This window comes from Delphinapterus leucas, chromosome 9 (genome assembly GCF_059928025.1).
Source record: "Delphinapterus leucas isolate spDelLeu-1000000601 "Yukka" chromosome 9, BTC_Dleu_Yukka2, whole genome shotgun sequence".
Classification (NCBI taxonomy): domain Eukaryota; kingdom Metazoa; phylum Chordata; class Mammalia; order Artiodactyla; family Monodontidae; genus Delphinapterus; species Delphinapterus leucas.
In genome coordinates, this window is record NC_143137.1 from 43,081,510 (window position 1) to 43,106,019 (window position 24,510).

The 24,510-nt window shown below is 43.0% G+C and overlaps 1 protein-coding gene and 1 long non-coding RNA gene across 2 annotated transcripts; one reads left to right on the forward strand and one right to left on the reverse strand.

The window, feature by feature from the left end:
• Window positions 1-6,198: 6,198 nt before the first annotated feature.
• LOC149748389 (uncharacterized) lies at window positions 6,199-16,903 on the reverse strand. Its single transcript, XR_016394303.1, has 3 exons — window positions 15,374-16,903; window positions 11,773-11,863; window positions 6,199-7,760 (listed from the first exon to the last, which is right to left on the reverse strand). It is a non-coding gene; the product is annotated as an uncharacterized LOC149748389 (long non-coding RNA).
• Window positions 16,904-18,182: 1,279 nt separating this feature from the next.
• On the forward strand, window positions 18,183-19,579 carry LOC111179762 (non-histone chromosomal protein HMG-14-like). The gene is made up of 2 exons (XM_089917541.1): window positions 18,183-18,492; window positions 18,697-19,579. The coding sequence occupies exons 1-2, from the start codon at window positions 18,302-18,304 to the stop codon at window positions 18,830-18,832; spliced, it is 327 nt and encodes a 108-aa protein (XP_089773667.1). The 5' UTR covers window positions 18,183-18,301; the 3' UTR covers window positions 18,833-19,579.
• Window positions 19,580-24,510: the final 4,931 nt, after the last annotated feature.

Sequence of the window (24,510 nt, forward strand, 5' to 3'; positions counted from 1 at the left end):
AAATCACTGTTAAATTAAAAAATAACTGGCTGGCTCTGAAGACAAGTGATGGGTGAAAAGATGGAAGAATGAATGGTTGGAAAGTTCTTCAGTCTTTAGTAAAATCGGTATTTTTCCTGGGACTTTTAGGAGATGAAAGGGGTTCATCATGTGACAGACCTTGAAGAGAGTAAAAGCAAGAGGAAAAAATTCCAAGGAATGATCTTTGCAAAGATACGATGAGATGAGATTTAATCCATGGAGCTTGTTTTTCTACCAACTCTCAATATCCATTCCAAACTTCACTCAAATTTCTAAATGTATCTGCTTCTTAGATGGACAGGAGAAAGCAACTGCTCAAAAGCAATTACACAGTTGCCCTTCTATTCTACTAGGAGGATGAATTTACATTCACAGAACTACTGAAACTCATGTCTAGCTGAACCCAATTCCTCTATATAATCTCCAAAGAAATTGATGCTTAAACTCCATCAGTGACTATTACAAGGAATAGACAGGCCCCACCAGATTAACATTTATTTCTATCCACCTTTGGAAGCGGAAGCACTGAGCATGGCTCTATCCCAGCAACTATCACATTCTCTTTGTACAGTCATAATTTCTTGGCAAAGAGATGCACACTATAGATCACAGTGTCTCCGTTCTCCAACTGGTGTGAGGGTAACAGATACGTGTTCATCTTTCACTCTGCCATCATTGTGACATATACTTAGGCTGAAGGCCCAAGGCTGGAATCTGGTATGGGTTTAAACTTGCTGAGACTTGTGAACTTCAGAGAAAGGAAATGTAATTCACATTTGCATTGTATTAATATCCCTTGCACCAAAATTGGAGTTCTTTGTAGATGCTCACATCACCATTATTACTCCCTCGAAATATCTGGTTGCTCTTCATTCCATAGATTCAAATGGCATGTCCCACTTTCAAATGTCTACAAACAACCATACATAGTATCTCAAAATGACACTGGTTGGTGGCAGGGAGAGGGTAGATGGGATAGGAATGACATGTGACTTTATACTCAGGCAGTTCAGGATTTCAATTCTTATTAACTTTTTGACCTCAGGCAAGCTATTAAAATTCTCAAATCTCAGTTTCTTCGTCAAAAAAAAAAAAAGGGGGCTAATGCCACCTAGGTTACAGGACAATCTTGAAAATTAACATTAAAGCACTATATGTATCTGGCACAGAGTACACACTCAGTAAAAGCAGCTACTATTATCAGTTAATTCCTCTATAAATAAATCATTTGTTGATCTCTTTTCAAACTGTGTTTTCCTATATATGCTCAAATGTCATACATGAAATTTCCTTTCCAACTTTTTCCCTATTAGGCTCATTTTTCAGATGGTGACTCCCTATGTAGAAAAATAACTTTACAGGATGCTTCAGCTATAAACTATATAAAGAAATAAGCATAAGGAACCTTAGAAGCCACAAAAAATAAAGACATATATGGGGATTAAAATTCAGGGTTTGGCCTGAAAATACATGAGACAGGGCTGAAACGGGATTTAAAATACACAACAGTTATTCCCAATATTTTTAACATCAAAAGTTAAGCCTCCTGTTGATTTCAGAAACTTACTGAAAGTACTCAACTAGTAACACAGATAACTCAACCAGACTCATGAAGGCTTTAGGACAAGCCTTGAAGCTCCCACCTCGTTAGTTTCCACCAATTGTAAACTAGTATATCATGAAAATTGCCCAATCCAAATCAAGTCCTTACATTAAAAACTCACCTTCATCCAGACCCCCACAAAGAACCTCACAAATATCCTACCTTTGTCCTCTTCCTTCCAAGATATTATTTTAAGGCTCCAACAAGGTAATCATCGATGACCACAGTAAGCAATAAAGTCAGCTTTGCCTTCTTTTGGTGCTATTTTCAAGAAGCAAGAATTTGACACCCCTATAACAAATAGCTGTACATTTATGGAGTCACCCTGAAGGGAATGGCATTACAGTAGACCTTCCAATAGAAGGCTGACAGAGAAATCACAATTGCTCAGATTCATCCTAACATAAAACCCCAAGATTCCGGACCTCATGGTCTAACCAAACACAGTCAGAGCACCAGCCACTTCTCTAAGTAAGTTGGAGACCCCTCCTAGTGGCCAAGTGCTATCCAGCCCTTAAGTAAAAGCCCTTTTTTTTTTTCAATTGACTGTTCAAAACCAAGACCTTTTTGTCCTCAGAGTGATGGTACAACCACAGTGCAAAATGGAACACTGCAGCAATTACATCAATATTTCAGACTAGTTTTGGAAACTACTCTGAAGGTTTTTGGCCCACACTGCTTAGAAAAACTGCCCACATTGATCTAATTCACTCGATAATTGCTCAGTTCTCCAATTTATTGCCCGGATGTGGCCAAATTTCTCCCCATGGACAGGGAAGATATAATGACAGTCTATCACTAAAATGCGCCAAATTGCACAAATTACCAAAAGTAAGGCAGAGGCCGTGTGAGAGGATTCAGGCATGGAGGGTCCCAAGTTCCCATGTCAGAGGAGCAGCGGTGTGGCTGGTAACATGTAACTTGGATTGCCCCGGCATTATGTGACCACAGAAATGACGAGCTGTCCCACTGTGTCCTATTATAGGGAAGCTGGACAGACTGGAGCAGGGAGAGGTAGGACACATCTCCCCATATTTCAGGGCAAAGTCAACTCTGAGAGTAGAGAATTACAGTCTCTTTTCAAAGCTCGGCCACAGCGAGTGGCCCCGGTCACTGGCAGGTGCTTCCGGCCACTGCATACTCCTGCTGCCATGAGGAGTGTGAATCTTTGAGGCTTAGACAACACTTTTCAAACAAGACATCCTCAGCGAAGTCATCTGCATTCCGTTCAAAGCAATTTATAATAAGTACTACAGCGGCTGAACATAAACCCATCTTCCCTTCAGAAATGGAAAAGACGAAATGTGCAGGGGGGAGATATCGTAGCAGAGGGAGAGAGAGGCAGTGGGGAAAGAAAGGGAAATCAAAGTCAGCATTCATTGGTTCCTGAATTCAGCAATTATTATGAAGATCCATTAGGCACCAAGCACTGAAGATACAAAAGTTACCATTTTACCCTCACAGAGTTAAATAAAATCATCACACACACAAATACGTAATTACAAATCATTTTAAATGTTTAGGAAGTAAAGTATGGGTTGCTCTAAAGGGTTTATCAACAGGACCTGATCTGGTCTTGGGGGCCAGAACAAGCTTCTGGAAAGAAGGAATGTTTGAGCTTCCAAGTGCAGGATGAGCGGGTGTTACCTAGGTATGCGGCACCAGACGATGGAGCAAAAAGGAGAGAAGAAAGGAAAAGCGGCCTAGGTAAAGGCCATGAGATATTAGACCAGGGCTCCTCAAACTTTATTTGTTAAAGGAATCTTCTAGAAATCTCCCTAAACTGTAGATTTCAATTCTGGGTCTGGGGTAGGGGCCAAGCTTCTGCATTTCCGACAAGCTCTCCGGTGAGGCCAACACTGCTGGTTGGGTGCATGCTTTGTGTAGCAAGGATCCGGAAGATCTGCCCAGAGGCCAGAGCAGAGAGAACGAGGGAGGGTCAGTGATGAGGCCAGAGAGTTTGGCAGAGGTTGGGACCACACCAGGCTGTGCAGAGCATCTTAAGGAATCTGGTCTAAGAGGAATGGGAACCATGAAGATCTGCATTTCCTTTGTTCTCTCCAAATGACCTTGCTAGGAGTTTCATTTTCCATGGGAGACAGCACTTTGCAGTATCTAAAGTGTAAGTGAGAGCAAAGGTGTTTATGGACTTCAGGGGTTCTAAGAGCCAATAAAGTACAGCTTCTTCATCACAGACAGCCCATTAACAAGCCATGTTTATTAGTAAAAATCCTCAGAACTGAATAAGCCTTTGTCAGCAAAAGTGATCTTGGCCGGTTAATTTGGCTGGTTTTGCAGACTGAGGACTTGGCACTCTTTTTAGAGTGTCCTATGCCTCTGTGGGCTTCCCTGCCTTCAGTAAGCGATTTCCAAGGATGTGGAGCCCACAGGGTTCTTAAAATAGTTTGGTAAAAGAGAACACAAACACCTCTCGTTGGCACTTTGGTCTTTAGCCTTACAAGCCTGAAGACGTTGGCTTTTCCAGAAATGTCTGTGCCAACTGCCACCAGCCTGTTCCCTGAAAATTTGATGAACAAAAGCACAGAGAACTGTTTGCTGTTCAGTTAGACAGGTCATAAAAGCTCAAGCTTAAACGAGGTAGAAGCAGCCGAGTGCTTTTAACCAATTGCTCGATATACTTTATAAGCTATTCTTTGCTTCTGCCATAGGAAAAAAGCATCTTCTTTCGTTTTTAAAGTGAACACAGGACTCATTCACACTGAACACATGACATGAGGAATGCACTCTGCTATGACTCAGACAACTCTAAGGAACAGCTAAACGAACTCAAGTATTCGCCACCCTGATTAGTACCAGCTCTACGGAGAATTCATTCTCTTGACTCTGTCATTATTTATAATAGGTAAATGGGGATGATACAGTTTGACAAGTGATAGTGAAGCACCGCATTTTCTATGTGAATCATGATGTTACTCTCACCTAAGACTCAGAGAAGCTCTGCTTCTGTAACGGGTAAGAGCGAGTGGTTGTGAAATCCTCTCCAGATAATCTCCAAACATTAGCGTGTTCTGAACTGCCTGGAATGCTGTATATACTATCCTGACCTAAAGCAAGGATGTAAAATCATGTGTAAGGCATTTGTTCCATCATCCAAGGAATCCATCTCAATCAGATGAAGTGTCTTTCTGGTGGTCTGCCTGTGTCACCGCATCCCAAAAACATGGGTAGACAGATTTTCACAAATTTAGAGAGTGTAACAAAGGGGGCTAGAGGTACAGTACAATTTTCATGGTGTATATAATATCTACTTGAGGGGGTTACCTTGAAGAGTTGGCAGTTCATCCATCAGAGATGGGTAATATACACTAGAGATGCTTTACACATCATGACTCCATGGGGTATGCTCCAAGGCAAACAGTAATCTAATGAGAATGGACTATCTATCTAACAATAACTATTCTCCCAGGCAAGAAGGGCAAGAAGGAGCTGGCCAGCTTTAAAGGGCAGAATTGTCACAGTTTGGAAGGAAAGAGGTTACTGGCTTTAGGGTACTCCATCACAAGACAGAGATACGAAAGCAAGAGAAGAGTGCTAGCTAGCATCACTGAGCGCCCACAGTGCTGAGCACAGAGGTGAGCAGATGAGGGTAAGAAGACGTGCCTCCCTCCCTGATGGAGTACACAGTCTAACACAGAACAGGAAAATAATCCAGTAGCCGTGCTACAATGGGGCAAGTGCTCACCTGGAAGTGTGTGTGTGCGTGTGTGCTGCGTGTGCATGTGAGGGAAAGATGGCACGTAAGCCAGCCAGTGAGAGCCATGAGCCTCAGGAATACAAATGAGAAAACAGTTGCTGCTTCTGCCTGGAGGGATGGGGTGGTCAGGGAGTTACTATGGGTGGTGATAACTGACTTTGAAAGGCCAAGCACTGACCAGGTGAAGGAGGAAAAGAAAGGGATTCCAGACAGGGGCAGTGGCATGAGCAAAGAAGAGGAGGCATAAGAAAGTAATGGGTTCAGGGAAAAGCTAGTGATCCAGTGTTCTACAGACGTGCGTATACCTGAACGGGTACATGTATGTACCTATACACATTCATATTCAGAGATATAAAAATACTGGTGTCCGTGTTTGTATGCACATATATATACACATATACATACACATATATGTTGTAGCCCACTGTTGCTACCCACCCACCTCCTCACACTCTCACGCACTCCAAGCCTCACAGGGCCAGAGCCAGACCGCACGTTTGCAATATTGCCTCCTAAACAAACATCTGCCCCGTTGCCACTCTCAGGACAGGGCCATTTGCTGCTAAAACATTATCTCTTTTATGAGTGTACTACATCAAAAGATCGCAAAATAAAAGCATATTAAAAACCAATTTATATTAATAACAAGCTGCAAAAAGGAAAGCTTAGGTCTCAAATTTTTGTATTCACAAAAAGCAAAACTGCTCTTATGACCCTCCCGATACCCAAGCCAACTCACAAATGTCCTGTCCCCAAGCAAGAGCTCCACGGTCCCTTCTCCCTGTGCTAGTAACTCACAGACTGACGTCAGGGACACAGTCAACACCATTAGCTGCCCCTTACATGCTGAGGGTGGCAACGTGGAGAACTAGAAAGAATAGAGGATTAGGAATATAGGAATGTAGGAGATTAGAATATAGGGATATAGTAAATAATGTAGAATATAGGTCTGGAGGAACTCACGGAGCAGGAAAGCTTGGGCAAGCAACCACACCTTTGGATTTTTCTTTCTTCAGTTGAAAATGAAAGCAGGACTTGCAGGGGCCTGAACTTGGCCCTCCAGTGTATTTCGATCAGCACGCAGTGTGTTTAAAAACACACGGAATCTGAATACCTTGAGTGCATTTGAGTATATGACTATAGATAGATACAGATATAGATATAAATATTCTCTCTCTCTTTCCCTCTCTCTTTCCCTCCTCTCCTTGCTTTCTTCCTTCCCCTTGCAAAAACCATCACCCTTGGTCATGTTTACTTTAATGTGGACCCTCTAGGTTGTGTATGCATATGTGCTATAGGATGGGGGAAATATTTTGGAAAAGACATGTCGAGAAATGACAAATACTATGATTTATGATGATCCACATATGATTCTGCTTTGGTGAAATTAGGATGCTGAAGTTCCCTATGTATTTTTTTAATATTCTGAGATGAGTACTGTATGTTCTTTATTACAAAAGATTAAAAGCTTAAAAAATATATGGTTGTACTAACTCCCTACTGTAAATAACTTGGAGCAGCGGTTTAAGACTAGATTCCCTATCATCACCATCACCACCATCACCACCAATGAGTTTACTTCAAATTTAAAAGACATTAATAAAAAAGATCTCATTAAAATTATTACCCCAAATTCCTTTTTGCATTCCTAAGCACTCTGAAGATATCCTTAGCATATGAATTACAAATCAACAATGCCTAGAAAGGCAAGTCTATGGTTTTGTCTCACTAATCCCTTCTCCGCCCTGAATCCATGGTTTAGAGGCATTTCCTCCCATCCCTTCCCCTCAACATAATTGACCAATCCTCAGATCAGCTTCTCTCCGAAGCAAGCTGCATTTATCTCCATCTGCTTCCAATTTGACTGCACTAAAGAACTCAACAGCTGCCTAAGCAAGAAGCTTCTCGGGCCCAAAGAGCAGAGAATCCGTGTCTTCCCAAAAAAGAATATAGGTGGAGGGAATCAGCCTCTCTCCCTCACTCTTTAGACCAGTGGTTGTCAATCAGTCTTCCAAGGCACACATGACAATGTCGGCAGACATTGTTGCTTGTCCCAGCTGAGGGGAGGAGCGCTCCTAAACTCCAATGGCAGAGGCCAGGGATGGTGCTAAACATCCTACAATGCGCAGGACAGCTGCCACCACAAAGAACTACCCAGCCCAAAAAGTTAACACCGCCAAGGCTGAGAACCCCGCCTTAGAGTGATGAGCTTTTCCCTTAGTTCCACATCAGGAGGGAGAGGAGGAGAGACCATAAGGAGACCTAGGGCTGCTCTTGGTGAGTCCCAGCCACAATTAACCAGAAGGAATGCCCTTGGAACATCCAGGGCAGTACTTACAACACAGGAACACTTGATACATTTGTCTCCTTCTGGCTGAAATTCCTCCCCTTCTCGGTACTGCACCCCCTCAAACACACAGCCTAGAAAGCAAAGAAGAATTTCGATTTAGGGCAGCACCTTGATTCAGCTTGACACTATTCTTCTATCCACTGCACGTCCATCCCCACCTTCACCCCCGCCTAGCACAGTGTCCTCTTCAACCAGAGAACAAGAATGCTTCATGGTAAAATGATAGGTAGATAGGTAGATAGATAGATAGATATAATATAGATATAAAAAAAAAATATATATATATATATATATATATACACACATATATATGGAATACCAAAGATTGACATGTGTCCAGAAACCCGAAGATACTAGAAAGCAAGTAAGACGTTGGAAGCCAGGTCAGCCTAAGCAGCATCAGTGCAGGGTTCTGAGCCCTGCAGAGCCTGAGGAGCTCACCAGGACTACCCTAACCACAGCCAGGGAACCAAATCCCAGAGGGGTCAGAAGAGGCAAAGAGAAGGTCAAGCAACAGAAGTCATGGATGAGCTAAGGAGCAAATGACATGAAGAGCTGCCACTTGGAGCGGCAGAAGTGCCCCCAGCCTCTACCAGACCCTTCACACCCCTGATCTAACTCCATCTTCAGTGAGCCTACGAAGCACAGACTCTTATCACTGTCCCCACAGATGAGGAAAATATGGCCTAGAGAGAGAAAGCAACTCACTCAGCTGGGCAGGTGGCAGAGCTAGGATGTGAACTCAGCTCTGACCCACTGGCCGTACCATACAGAGGGGCAGACACCAAGACAAGAAAGGACAGAGGCAAGGCTGGAGGTGCCACACAGGTTCTCAAGCCCCACCCTACGTGCTGTTAAAGGGCCTAAGATGCCCCCACTAAGCTTGGCTAAATATAGGACCAAAAGCCCAGGAGGTGCCTCCTATTCAGAAAGACGACCAGGTCCCTGCTGTATTCTCAAGTGATCTCACAGGTGACTGGAAGCTCAGGCTGGCCAGCAACCCTGTGTCACATGGGCCACGGGAGGACCGTCAGCTAATGGCAAATCCACTTCCCTCAGGACTGTCCTCACGAGGTACTTTGCCAGAATAGCTGAGGTCACTTTCCACATAGCAGACAGTGCTGGAAGCAGCACTTCCAATGGGTGAAACTCAGCAAAAGGGGCTCTTGTGAAAGGCTGACTCATGTCCCTGAGAGTAGGTGTTCAAGGCCTGTCCAATGAAGTCATCAACAGAACCCACCAAACTCTCAAAGCAGCTGGTTCCTGACAAAGGGAACATCTGAACATATGAGCATTGCCCATAACCACCGGACCTAGCCACTGGACCTATTCATTTTAAAGCTAGATATGGAGCCCTTTGTTCAACTGAAAGACACGGGGACAAATGCTACTGAAGCTGAATGGCTGAGTGAACTGTGGCTTTAAGGTCTTTCTGATGCCCACACCCAGAGCCAGTCAGTCATCAGCCACCTCCTGCTATTCCCTTTGATGCAGGGAGACTTGCTAAGCTTGGGACCCTCCCAGTGGCTCTATCTCAGCACCATTAATAATGGCAGGTGCCCAGTCATCTCTTTTCAAAGGACACTTCCAACAAAGGGTCTCCAATGCTTTCATATATGTTTGCACCACTGGTTCTGTCATACGGATTGCCAGACAGGTTAACTGCACAATCTACATTTGACAATTTAAATAAGGAAATTTTAAATGAAAATTGCACGCAAACTGTTCCCATCATGACCCAACCTCCTTGAGCAAAGAGTCAGATGAAAAGGAAGAAGCAGACAACCAAAAATGCCCTGAAATCTGTTTCAGGAAGAAACTGACCACAAGCTGTATGTGTTTGTCATTATGTGGAATACCATTCCATGATCAATGACAGATGCCAGTCCTTCTGAATTACAAGGATAATACCCCAAGGCTTCGCTCAACTGTCCCTATCTAGACTTGGCTGAGGGCTCCTTCCCAAGACACAGGATAATGCATTCTGGATGTGGCCTCTTCTGAGTCTTCTGATTTGCATCCCAAAAGTTGGCCTTTGAAATTAAGGAGAGAGAGTAAAGTTGGTTCTTGACCCCATAACCAAGGGCACAGCGCCTGCCCAGGTGTCAGGGGGCTGGTGTATAGCACTGGCAAGCTAACTTTTAAAGATCTGCCTCCTAGGGCATCTGGACCCAAGTTGAAAAATTATCACAGTGTGGGGATAGGGGGAGGTAGTGCAGTATGGGGCCCAAGAAAGAAAAGGGGCCAGACCCCAAGCCCACCTTTAGCACTTACTTACTCCTGAGCATTGGGCAGGTACTTATACTCACTGAGTCAAATTTCTTCCTGGATGAACTACAGACAGTACTTCATCCCTTACTGGGATGGTGGTGGGGACTTAGCATTATAATATATGCAATCACGGAGCTCAGCCTTTCCTTCCTCGGAACGCAACTCAAAAACAAAGTGAGAGAAGCAACTGCTCAAATATGATAACTTCAACTGCTGAAATAAATTCACTCTGCTGTTTGTATATGCACACTTTCAAAGGCAGACTAAAAATATGACTATCTCCTAAGTGAGAAGGAATGTTATATATGCCAAGTTGATTCTGTATCAATAAAGCAACAGTCTACTCAACAGAACTGAATTAATACTTAAGAGCTTCAATACCTTTTAAATCTCTATGGAATATAAAATTTGCTCTGTTATCAATCTCAAGCTTGGCTGTGTACAGAAATTTTCTGGGAGGCCTGAGTGTCGCCCTCAGAGATTCTGATGGAATTGGTCTGGGAGGCAGCCTGGGTATCAAGATTTATTTTTTAAAACTTCCCAGGTGATTTTCATGTGCAGACTAGAGTATTAGTGAGCTAACATAATAAAGATCCCTTAGGCATTTTAGAGGATGGTTACATGATGTAAAGCATTCAGTGTATTCAGAGGGGAAAAGTACTCAAGCAAACTCTGTGTGATAGATACAAAATAAGTGAATTATGGAAAGAATTATTTTACTTTCAACTGGTTTCTGGCCTTCACATAAGCTTATCCAATAATACAAGCTTCACAGAAATCCCAGTAGGAAAAGGAAGTTTGGCTCAATAAAGACTGTCCAGGGAACTCAGAAAGGTTAGAAGTAGTGGAGAGAGACTGTCCTTATTGTCATTCAAAGATGAGGGAAGGCTGGACTCTGGAAGGGCCCCGGTCTGCGCACATGGCAGAGTGCGTGGAGGGGAAGGGACCAAGAGCTTATCTTCGCAAAGCATCCCATGGTGATGCCTTCACCAATTCCCGGGAAGGTTCGCAGTACAGAAGGCCCTTTGGAGATCAACTTCAAAAGCAAAGAGAAGTAGTTGTGAGTATGGTCTCCAGTGAGGAAAAGCACTCAGAGTAAAACCCAAAATGCAGAACATCTGTCGAAGAGCATGGGCCAGAGGCTTAAGGGATCAGAAAAAAATCTCTCACCTCAAAATCCCCAGGCTGGTACCTAAGGGCAAGAGAAGATGCAGGCGGCCTTTGTAATCCTGTGCAGAAACGTAAGAGGAAACACCCCACCCACTGGAAAGGAAAGATCCCTTTGCTGTCAGCTAGGCCGTGGGACCCTCTAAAAAGACAGTGGGTCCCACTCACTGCACCACGCTGAAAACTGAGACCAGCAAAGCCCTAAGCTAAATCATCTTAGGGACACAGCTCTTGGTGTTCAGAAAACATCTGGTCGCCTCATCACCAAGGCAAGCTCTGGCCAAGGTATTGCAATATGAAGCAGTAAAAAGACATTTCTGGAAGTAAGCGAAAGCCACAGCCTTTCCTTCCAAAATAAGCGTTACCTGTGGCCCTGTGGAGTGGAAAGCAGGCCTCCGGAGCCTGAAGCATCCTTGCCAAGACCTACAGCACGTTGCAGTCATCCCGGACACGCCAGAGTCCAACCGGACACTTCTAAGAAAAGGAGTTTGCTCTCCTAACCCATTAGGTACACAGACGTAAAGTGAGAAAAATTCCAGTCAGGAGTGGGGAAAATCATGCATTCCTGTGAGAACCCAGAGGGATTTCAACAGTGTTGTACTGTACCAGGGAGCATCGCCACCTTCCCCTTCCTGAGAATGTTACCTGGACAAGTGGGGCAGCACTTTCCCAGATGCTTGGAAGGGTTTTTACAATGAACGACACATCGCACCTCAGACTCTGTGACAACGCCTTCCTGAAAAACAGAACACCGCAAGGAAAGTCAGCCCAGAATTCCCACTGAGGACTTACTTTTGGAAAGTAATCAACTTAGTAGGAGAAGAATTCAAACACAAAAGGTGCAAAGGTGGGATGGGTGTCAGGCGCAGAGATATATGGCACAAATGAGGTCTGATGGCCCCAGATAGCCCCATCTCAAAGTGCAAATCCTGTACCTGTTCTATTGCCTGTCCTAGTTCTTTCTCTTTGACTCTAATTTCCTTTCTTTCTTCCTCCCTCCCTCCCTGTCTCTCTCTTTTCTTCTTTCTTTCTTTTCTTTCTTTCTTTCCTTCCTTCCTTTCTTTCTTTCTTTCTTCCTTCCGTCCTTCCTTTCTTTCTTTTAAATCTAGTATTTAAAACCTCCATGCTGTCAGTCAGTAGCTAACAGAGTCTAGCTGTTCATTCACAATTGTTTTAAGTTTTCAACACTGACTATATTTTCTGTAATTGTTATTGCACTTTAAGCCATTAATTATAAGGCACAGAGTACAAACATAATATTCCAGACTGGCATCTGGAGACCTAAATCCTCACCACCCTTCCAGGAATAACTAGACACCAGCTCTGCAATCTTAGAAATTTCTCTGGACCTCGCAGACAGTGTGGCTGTCAGTCATCAGATGAAGAGATTAGATAAAACTATTTTAATGTTCATATTATGTTCTGTCAAAATAAACACTTTTGGTCTTAATAATGAAATCAAGGGACTCATTTGCAAACTGATCTTGGGACTCTAGTATTTTAATGTCGATTAAAACATTTTTTTAATTAATTTTCAGGGTTGGTCTTTGAGGGATTTTTCTCTATATTCTCTACCCATTTTATAAAATGGATTTGTATGTTTGTTTGTTTGTTTAATTTTGTTTTCAGGGCAGTGGTAACGAAAGCTAAAAAACTATGTAACAATTTGACAACTAGATAATTTTCTTCATCGTTTCTGCTACCATATCATCTCAATCCAACAAGAAAGGTTATATCCTAACTGCCTTCATATCTGTCAGACCTGAGGCTTCCACTACCAGGGGAATTTATTGTGGTCTATATCACATTTGTGAAGGAAAAAAAATGCCAAAATACCAGCAACATACAACATCAAAAAAGGAACTGGGCTTTAGTTATGTAACTGAAGCAACGCAAAAAGCCCAGGATCAATTTCCCTTTAGTATCTGCAATCCAGATGGAGGATTCAGGTTACTTCCCAGCATGAATTTCCTGTCTCTGATCTTCAAACTTTCCTCTTCCAGTAAGACACTAAAAGCGGAAGATAAAGGTAAATTTTCCACCATCAGAACTCTTTCAGTATGAAGACATAAGAAATAAGCTAGATTTCAACTCAAATGGAAGTAAACCAGATCATTAGACTAGCTGTTATCTGTCTGGTATCTAGTTGTACCCAGTACTTGTAGGCTCAGCCAAAAGTGTTTTAAATGACATTGTTGCTTATTCTTACAACCACCCTATGAGGTAGTACTATCTCATTTTATGGGGGATGAAAATGTGGTCTAGAGAGGTTAAGTAACAAGTTATGTGAATGGCAATGCCCATATTTTACTCACTACACTATACTCTCTCTTCTGTTACTGATTCTACACCCTGAGAAGAGAAGATCTTGGAGAGAGAGGTTGCAATTGTGTCACTGTGCAGAGGAGGATCTTAAAGGAAGACTTCCCTGACGGGTACCAGTAAATGGTCATTTCCTGCATTCAGAGATGAAGTCTCCTTCCCTAAAGAAGGAAGAAAGTAAGCAAGAGTGGGAAGGTACCAGCTGAGCATAGGAGCAGCTTTTTGTAACTACCTTAACAGAAGTTTGCTTTTATGGTTATTGAGTGAAATAATATTTTGAAACTAGCTAACAGGGCGTAGGCAAAGTATTATAAAAGGAAAAAAATTAAAAGACAAAGTTCATTCCTGGTAGCTAACGTCCCCTTTCTGCACTCCAGTCTATAGTTCAGCATTTCCTCACTCCCAGGGATGTTGGTCTTTAAGATCTCCTCCAGTAATAATTTGACATTCCTGCATCATTCTCTCTGGCCACTGGTGAATGGCTAGTGACCAAAGCCGATATTCACAATTGATGAAGGCTTGATGTGTTATTCAGTCAACAGAATATTCCCTCCCAGATAATAGTTTCCATTTAATTTAAACAAAGGCAGCAAAATTCACCACTGGTCCATGCAACTGGAAGACTGTCAAGACCTCTGACTACTGTATAAAAATGTTACACTACACTCCAAAAGGCATGCAATCATCTTGTTTGAAAGATAGTGTAACCATGGCTTTCGGAGTGTCCCTCTCAAAGACTGGAAATCACGTCGGTCAAGAAGCAGGGTGGGGATGGGGTGATGCAAATTTCAGAATGAATGTGGGCTTTTCATGTTATTAAAAGTCATTGCTGTCATTATTTTGTTCCATAAAGCTGATTGCATGTGTAACTCAGGGTAAAAATTCAACAAATATTTATTGAGTCAATCTATTATTCATATCTGTTCTAACTACTGCTTATTTTCATAAATAATTTAGATTACTACATAAATAAACTGAACATTTAACTGAACAAGTAACTGAAGATCTTACGAGTGAACATGCCCACTGTGGGCTTATGCAAAGAACATGATTACATAAAATTTAGATTTCAATAAACTAAATGTCAATATACTTGCGATAAGGTCAGAGAGAAATATGCATTATTATACTAACCTTGGTTCTCCTTTAAATGCAAAAGTATACCCTTGAACAGTGAAATGAGACTGGGGGAAAATGATTTAACAGTATCTTCTCTACAGAGAAAAATTTTTAAATTATGTCAAAATTAGATGATCATTTTTTTAACAGAGTATTTCTTTAAAGAAAAGGAATTAGACAATTTCAATTCTTCATTTCCCCTTTGGTTTATCTTGCCTGTTTAAGACCTGTAATGATTAAAGCCACAGGGAAACAGTTCTCTCTTCAGAGTTCAGCAAGCACCAGGCACAGTGGGCTCCCTAGGATCCAAACTGGTGGTTCTGAAATTCGTTGCGTTGAAATCATTGAGGTTACAATGTACTAATTGCTTTGATTTAACACAGTCTGCAGACTGGCTCCTGCTCAAAATGTTTCTAAATCAAAAAAAGGGAAACATATATCCTCTAACAATACCTCTTTCTGCTAATAAGAATTCGTGTTTTGCAAAGCAAACTCACAGGAAGACATGAATTTTCCCCAAGGACATATGCATCTTCTCAGAGTTTTTCCAGGCACAGTTTAACAATGGTGAACAATTCTGCTGTGCGTTTCTGGAAGCAAGTCCCATGCAATATCTATCCTGTAACTGTCTTGTTATGGTGACAGTCACAATAAATTTGGACAAGGATACAGTTGGTTTTTCATTTGTTTCTCATTTTTGTTTTGCTTTTTTCTTTGGAGTTTTGTTCTGTGATATCTGAAAAGGTTTTCTGAAGAGGACTTTATGGATTTCTTGTCACTGGAGAGTAAAATAGGTGGACTTTACCTGGCACTGGCGCAGGACACAGGCTTCAGCAGGACTCTGCCATTTGAAGGAGCTGTTATAGGTACTTCCTTCATAGGTACAACCTAGATGAAACACAGAAGCAGGAAGAAAGGCCAAGAATGTATGTGGGTTTCCTTTATCTTTGAAGCAAAAGAAGTTATGTCTTCTAAGCCAGAACTAGCGATCATAGGAACCACCATGCTCCTTGGCTATTTTCCTCCAAACACAACTAAGACTGCTGAATATCCACCTAGCTTTCGCTTACATTAATTCTTTGACTACTGAAAAGATTAACCTCACAGACTATATTTTCAAATGGAAAACCACTGATTGATGAACTCTCTTGGCCAAAATGCATAACCTCGTGACTTTATTTATGCCTAGTCAAGTATGAGGAGGGCCAGGGCTCAAAACACCACTGTGAAAGGGGACTTCACACAAGAATGCATGAACTTAAGATTGCTGAAGGTCAAGAGGGAAATGTAAAACATGGTAAGAAAAAAAAGCAAAAAATTAAAATATAGGAAATGATTGCAAAATTCTATACCCATCTAAGACTCCTGACAAGCTACTACTGTCTTCAACAGATGAAACCTTCCAAGCCTTGCCTCCAAGCTCTAAGAGCTATGATTTCATATTTCACTTTGATTTTACTTTTAGGTATGAACTAGATTAAGGAAATCTGAAACTAACAATATATGCATTATCACATGTTAATTCACTAGCCAAAACAGAAGTCATGCTTATTCATTGGCAAAAACAGAAGTCAAAGGCCAGAGATTCTCAGAAAAGGAAACAAGTTTAAGTCTCTGTAGAAAGAGCCAAAGAAATAATGATGCAAGGATCACAACCTAGATCTTGAATTAGTTGGCCCAAATAACATCCTCCACCTTGTGAGTTACATTTTCCGGGAAGATGCACCTGGCTATGCCACTAGTAATTGCACAATAGATTATTAGGAGCACACCAGGCAAATGGGATTTACCAATTATAGCCCAACTGCTTAGCCCAAAGAGTACAGCAGCAGGAACACACACATGGGATAATGCAGAAATAAAAGGGCCTGCCCCTCTGTACCAGTGATTGACTTCTGCCAAGCCAATCAACCTCAATTCACATCAGTTTTTCTTGTCCAAGATACAAAGAGGAGACTCACTTCCTTCTCTGAATTCTTTTAGATACTGCAGTGGTAATAAAAAAACAAAACAAAACAAAACAAAAAAACAACCTCAATACAAACAGAAAAACAAAGGACTTAAGATTTCAATAGATGTTTTCATAAACTTGGAACCATGATTTGAATTCCCAGAGAATTATGAATGACTGAAAAGAGCTCAGTAACACTCTTCTCTCTAGTTCCTACAAATCAAATTACTAAAGTACACAGCTGATTGGAACCATATTAGGGAAATGCTTTCACTCTATATTTTTTAATTTCCTTTGCATGAAGTGTTACAGCGATAAAATGTTCAACCACAGGAACGCCTAGCACACTACAAATACTTATGCCAAACCCAGAATGAACACAGTAAATTTTCAACAATGAAAACAAGTATAAAATAATTTGGGCTAGCATAAATCTTACGGAACAAACGCACTTACAAAAGACGTGCCATGCGCATGTCTGATCCACTACCACAGACTTACTCGGTTAATAAATAACTTGTTCCGAGAGATGGAGGTGGGGAAATCAGAGGACCAAATCCAATTCATGTTAAGTCCAAGTAAATATGAAATGCCTGCCAAGTCTGCCAGTGGAGTTTCCAAATATGTTATATATTTTCAGCCTCTGGATTAAAAAAAGAACTGAAAGAAAGAGTGATTTTTATGCTGCTAATAGGGCAGGCAAAGAGCTTGCCTTTTTTACTTTGGAGGAAGTACACTACAAGCCTATATAGACCAGGCAGGAACTGCAGGCCAAGAGACTGTTCCCAGACAATGCCAGGCCATGTGCAAAGGGCTTCTAGGAGTAGGGCAGACCTCTCCGGATTATTCCATCCAAAATGGGGTAAAAGGTATTGGCACCAGTGGTCCACAATGCAGGGAACCCAGCAATGTTTTCTGCTTCAAATAACTCAACTGGAAGGCTGGCTCCTCCACCACAGTTTAACATATAAAGACCCAGGTCAAATTATGATGAGTTTCATTGCTTAACGGCCCTTGTCGACATGTCAGTCTACCACACCTGAGTCCATACAATAGATTTTCCCAAATGCCGGATGAGTCTGAATGAATGAATAGACTCAAAAATATAGGCGTTAACCTCTTTCAAAAGTATAATCCATACCTTACCTACCCTCAACAGCATTGATTGGTTTTGGAGACTCCAATAGACAAAGCATCCTAGTAGATTTCATATGTAAGGGATTCTTGGGGATAAGATAATTTTAGAAAGGACATTTTCACTGCTCTTTGGGTTCATGTTCTAAGATAAACATCTTAATGCAAGACACTAACATGAGCTGTGTGAAGACTCACATATACACACAATCAAAGGGAACCTCAGATTTACTCCAGACTTACTTCTTATTCTCTGTAAGGCAAATTTCTTTATAATAAAATCTATTTACCACCAATTTTATGCTGTTAATAGGGCAGACAGGCAATATCTTGTCCCTCTTTTCATTGAAACTCCAGAGGAGGAATATATTAAATAACTATTATTGGCCAGGGTAGAAAAAGAGGCAAAGCAAATTTTCCATCATACATTGAGGCAGTGTTTCTCAAACCATCTCTAGTGAAAGGTTTGTTTTTCTTTTGTTTTTTCAATCCAATGTGGGCCATACTTTCATAAAATATAATAGTGAGCAGCTCGGGCGTTGGGAGGAGCGGCAGCGGCCAGGCAGCCCAGCTTCGCGAAGGCTCTCGGCGCGCCGCGGCCCGCAGGCACCCAGCACGCACCCGGCACGCGCCCGCCCCGCCGCCACGATGCCCAAGAGGAAGGTCAGCTCCGCCAAGGGGGCGGCGAAGGAGGAGCCCAAGAGGAGATCGGCGAGGTTGTCAGCTAAACCGGCTCCTGCAAAAGTGGAAAGGAAGCCAAAAAAGGCGGCAGGAAAGGATAAATCTTCCGACAAAAACGTGCAAACAAAAGGGAAAAGGGGGGCTTCCCTGGTGGCACAGTGGTTGAGAGTCCGCCTGCCGATGCAGCGGACACCGGTTTGTGCCCTGGTCCGGGAAGATCCCACATGCCGCGGAGCGGCTGGGCCCGTGAGCCACGGCCCCTGAGCCTGCACGTCCGGAGCCTGTGCTCCGCAATGGGAGAGGCCACAACAGTGAGAGGCCCGCGTACTGGCAAAAAAAAAAAAAAAAAAAAAAGGGAAAAGGGGCGCAAAGGGAAAACAGGCTGAAGTGGCTAACCAAGAGACTAAAGAAGACTTACCTGCAGAAAATGGAGAAACTAAAAATGAGGAGAGCCCAGCTTCTGATGAAGCAGGAGAGAAAGAAGCCAAGTCTGATTAATATCACACACCTGGTCCTATCAGTGGTCCCTGTTTCCCTTCTTGTACAACCCAGAGGAATATTTTTATCAACTATTTTGTAAATGCAAGTTTTTTAGTAGCTCTAGAAACATTTTTAAAAAGGAAGGAATCCCACCTCATCCCATTTTTTAAGTGTAAATGCTTTTTTATAAGAGGTGAAATCATTTGCTGGTTGTTTATTTTTTGGTACAACCAGAAAATAGTGGGATATTGAATATGGGAGGCTTTGATTGTCTTGGGTGTCAGCTTAACATTCCACAGATGGAGGGTAGCTTTTCTATCCTATAATACAAAGCACACTAAATGGCAGTTTGGAGTCAGTTGTGCATTTAATGTCTTAAACACTTTAAATTACTTCTCTTCCCACGTTGTTTTTGGTAGAATTGTCTCCTAAAGCAAACCACTCACCCCTTGATCTTGGCTCTCCTGGGCAGAATTTTGTGCACTCTGTAACATCTTAGGTCGTGGTAATCCAGTTCTTCTAGTAACTGTTAATGTGCTGTGAACAACTGACAATTTGAGTATGTAGTGTATATGATATTAAATTGTGAATTAGTGGGACTTACAATGTAACAGCATATCAATATTTGAAGACATTGGTACTTGATATCCTGTGAAGGAAAATTTGCCCCCAGATTTTAAGCTGGAAAGTCACTGGAATAACTGTTCAGAAAAGAATCACAACTATATGATTTTTTAGGTTTTTGGTACGTATGTTGAGAATTGTGTACAAATTGAAATGTCTGTGCACAGACCCTCAAAACAACCAATAAAATCTCAATTATGAAAGAATTTCTTGAAGCACATGAAAAAAAATATACATATAATAGGACTTCGCTGGTGGTGCAGTGGTTAAGAATCCACCTGCCAATGCAGGGTACACGGGTTTGATCCCTGGTCTGGGAAGATCCTACATGCCTAGGAGCAACTAAGCCTGTGCGCCACAACTACTGAGCCTGTGCTCTGGAGCCCGCGAGCCACAACTACTGAGCCTGTGAGCCACAACTACTGAAGCCCACATGCCTAGAGCCCGTGCTCCGCAACGAGAAGCCACCACAATGAGAAGCCCACGCACCGCAACGAAGAGTAGCCCCCACCCACGCGCAGCAACGAAGACCCAACGCAGCCAAAAATAAATTTATAAAATAATAATAGATTACTATAAAAATTAAATTTAAAAGATTAAGGCAAAATATAAATTTTTATTATTATATGTAACAGGTATAGAATTACTTTGTAGAATCATGATAAACATTTCTAGTTGCTTACTCTCCGATTCTGTACTTTTCTCATTGTAGACCGGCACCGTCGTTTCTGGACCATTGGTGACCTGCAGAGCACATTTTGGGTTGCACTGCATTGAGGGATGTGTCATGGGGTGGAGGAGCAACACAAAGAAACAATCAAAAGATTTCAATCTTAGATATTTAGAACTAGAAGCAAACTTGCAGATAATCTACTTTCTCTCTTTCATTTACATGTAAGAAAATTTGCACAAAAAAGATTAAAGTGGCTTACTCAAAGTGAGAAGGCATTTGGTGTGAAACTAACACTAGAACCTGGTCCTGTATGAAATCCTCATTTTCACATACAGGTCTAAATTGGCAGAATTATTTGGACACTTTCTAATTCATAATATCCTTTGCATTGAGGACTTCATGGCCCGGGGCGGGGCGGGGGTGGGGGAATCAACTCTGTCCTTATAAAATTAAATGATAGCAGATCCAGGAACTAAATGAAAAAGTGGGTAAGCTGGGCAGGCAGGGAAATGGTTAGGCAACCAGTAAAGTCACTTTTCCTTTATCTTTAAATATTTTTAAATAAACTTTCGACAAGGGAACTTATAAACATTCATTAGTTCTCTTCGGGTGATAAAAAGCTTTTCAGATTCCACGAGCATCAAGAAAACCATCCATACTGTAGCAGGAAGAAGTGGTTATTTTCTGGTTAAATCCCTGTAATATATTTAAACCAGTAGCTCTCAATCTAGAGTGATTTTGCCTTCCCCCTCCAATTCCCCACCCAGAGGACTTTTTGTAATGTTGGGAGATATTTTCAGATGTCACAGGTCGGGGATAAAGATGCTTACATGTCTCTAGTTCACAGAGGCCAGGGGTGCTGCTAAACACTCCACAATGCCCAACAAAGAATCAATCAGCTCACAATGTCAACTGTGCCAAGGCTGGGAAACCTTGAGCTAAACCATCATATGTAGCCACAAATGATTCTTCTATACAAAACTAAAATAATACAAAAACAAGCCTAAACTAGCTACACGTCACTTGTACATTTATTTCAACTTTTTATATTAAATATTTTCAGGGTGGGGAAGAATTTCAGAGCACTTTTTTAAACAGACACTCTTGCAGAGACGCTTGGCCTAGTTAACTAGTCAACTGGTCAACTCGGCAATGGAAACAGGAAGCACACAAACAAATTGAATCCACAATTAAGCAGTAAAACTCACTTTTCCTATTAACTGTGACCTTTTTCAGCAGCCACATTATGCCAAGGGAGACAGAATACTACACATTTTCATCATTCTGTTGTTAAAATAGCTATTAAAAATCATCAGGACCATAAAAAAGATGGCATTGGCCATCTAATAAGCCTTAGCTCCACCCAGTCTCACCCTTCTAGTCTTAATCCTCTCTTTTTTCAAGTTAAGATTTAGCCTAAGAGCAGAGAACTGCATCTTATCGTTACCAATAACTTAACCCCTGGCACCCAAGGGCCTCACAACATGGCCCCAACCTACCTTTCCAGTGTTTTCCCTTCATTCCTGCAACTCCATCTAGGTCCCAGGGATTATCCACCTTTCCCTGATCCTAATGAACTCGAATACTTCTTTAAATAGGTTCAAGTTCTTCAACCAAGGCTATCCGGCTTCTGCCTCTATCATCTCACCAAAACGTCACTCTCTTGGGCTGCAGCTGCCTATACGTGCCCAATCCAAGGGGACACTCAACCCTTATCTTATTATCTTATAAGACTTCTCTGTGGCAAGACCACATTTTCTGACCACATTTTCCTTTTTCCATCACTCCCCCCCAACCCTGCTCCCTCCTCCCCCCACTTTCCAGATGTTCTCTTCCAATTATCTTTCCATTCCCTCCACTCCTGCCTCAACTAAGCTGCTGGTTGTTCCTCACCTGGACTATTACAACAGGCTTACTGCTTCTGGCTGGGACAGGGTCCTTTTTCAGGCATCCTCCTGCACTGTTACCAGTGTGCGCTCTTTCAAATCCAGGTCTTAGTATCTCATTCACATACTTGAACTCTATCAATGACTGATGGTTCTCAACCCGGCTGAAGTGTATACTGGTACCTATCCCCAAGTTCTCTTCTCTAGACCAGTAGGATCAGAGTCTCTGGTGGTAGGAAGTGGAAGAGGAATCTAATGGGCAGCCAGGATGGAAAACCACTGAACTTTACTATAAAATTCAAACTTCTTAACATATACAACTCTCAGGTCTGGCCTTGACTCACTTATTTATTCTCTTTGCTGCTGCTCCCAAACTCCCCACACTGCAGACATGCTGCACTTAGAATTCTCCCAAATATGGCCGGATAATCTCATCCTATGATTTCGCAAATGCTGGTCCCGTCCTGAAAAACCCAGATCTCCTCCATTCCCTCCAACTCCATCATCCCCACAAGGACACAAAGGTCACCCAGGCTCTCCTTCTTTGCCTGGCTAACTCCTCTTTCAAGATTCAACTCAAGGTCACAGCCTCTAGGAAGCCTTCTTGGAAACTTCCCCACTGAGGGTGTGCTCTTGTGCTCCTACTCCAAGAAGACTTGTCCTTTCAAACACCTGTTCTAGGTCATTTACAATACTTTGTGTGCCGCAAGTACTGAATCAATGTTTCATTTCATTAATAATAAATAGTAAGCACCAATATTTGCAGCTATTCCTGCAAAACACAGGGAAAAAGAAATGGAGAAAGAATGACATTCCTTGGACGTCCTGTCTCCTCTTTTGGCAGGTAGACTAGTTCAATTCACTATTCCACCTCCAGAAACAGCAAAGTTTTCCTGGAGCAACTCAGATGCCAAAGTCTGTCTCTTCTAACACCGACCCCCATCCGCAGTCCCCCATGGACCAGGTCAGCTAGGGCTGAACACAATGAAGGAAAGTCCTTGAGCACACCAGCACCTACTGACCCTCAGAAATGAGAAACATATCAACACCTTCTCGGTCCCCTCTTCCCATACTGTGCACACCTCATTTTAAGTTAATTTTCAGGAGGGTGCCTTTTCTTTCCAAAATCAACTTTGATGCTCCAAGTTACTGGTTTATTTTTGTCTTGTTTTATGGGGGGTGGGGGGGAGTAGCATGCAAACTGCCATATTTATTTAAATGAAACCAACCGTATGGTCTTTGAAATCGGTTCATGCCACATGGTACAGGGAAGCAGAGAAGACAGGTCTGCCAATCTTTGCTGTTTCTGGGCCACCTGATCGGGCAGCCCCACCCCCCTAGACTTGGTCAATAAGCCCCAGATTACCCCAGCCCAATACAATTTTTTAATGAACCATTTTTTTGGACACTGTTCTCCAGGAATATACGGAAGTATAATCAAAAGGGATAAACATAAAACCTGACTAGCCATTCTAGGGCTTAAGTTGTGTCCTTAGGAGTTCATTTAAAACAGGCTCTTGGGGACTTCCGGGAAGATGGCGAAAGAGTAAGACGCGGAGATCACCTTCCTCCCCACAGATACATCAGAAATACATCTACACGTGGAACAACTCCTACAGAACACCTACTGAACGCTGGCAGAAGACCTCAGACTTCCCAAAAGGCAAGAAACCCCCCACGTACCTGGGTAGGGCAAAAGAAAAAATAAACAGAGACAAAAGGATAGGGACGGGTCCTGCACCAGCGGGAGGGAGCTGTGAAGGAGGAAAAGTGTCCACACATTAGGAAGCCCCTTCGCGGGCGGAGACTGCGGGTGGCGGAGGGGGGGAAGCTTCGAAGCCGCGGAGGAGAGCACAGCAACAGGGGTGCGGAGGGCAAAGCGGAGAGATTCCCACACAGAGGATCAGGGCCGACCGGCACTCACCAGCCGAGAGGCTTGTCTGCTCACCCGCCGGGGTGAGCGGGGCTGGGAGCTGAGGCTCGGGCTTCAGTCGGAGCGCCGGGAGAGGACTGGTGTTGGCGGCGTGAACACAGCCTGCAAGGCGTTAGTGCACCGCGGCTAGCCGGGAGGGAGTCCGGGGAAAAGTCTGGACCTGCCGAAGAGGCAAGAGACTTTTTCTTCCCTCTTTATTTCCTGGTGCGCGAGGAGAGGGGATTAAGAGCGCTGCTTAAAGGAGCTCCAGAGACGGGCGCGAGCCGCGGCTAAAGGTGCGGACCCCAGAGACAGACATGAGACGCTAAGGCCGCTGCTGCCGCCACCAAGAAGCCTGTGTGCGAACACAGGTCACTATCCACACCCCCCTTCCGGGGAGCCTGTGCAGCCCGCCGCTTCCAGGGTCCCAGGATCCAGGGACAACTTCCCCGGGAGAACGCACACGGCGCGCCCGGGAGAACGCACACGGCGCGCCTCAGGCTGGTGCAACGTCACGCCGGCCTCTGCCGCCGCAGGCTCGCCCCGCCCTACGTAACCCTCCCTACCCCCCGGCCTGAGCGAGCCAGAGCCTCCGAATCAG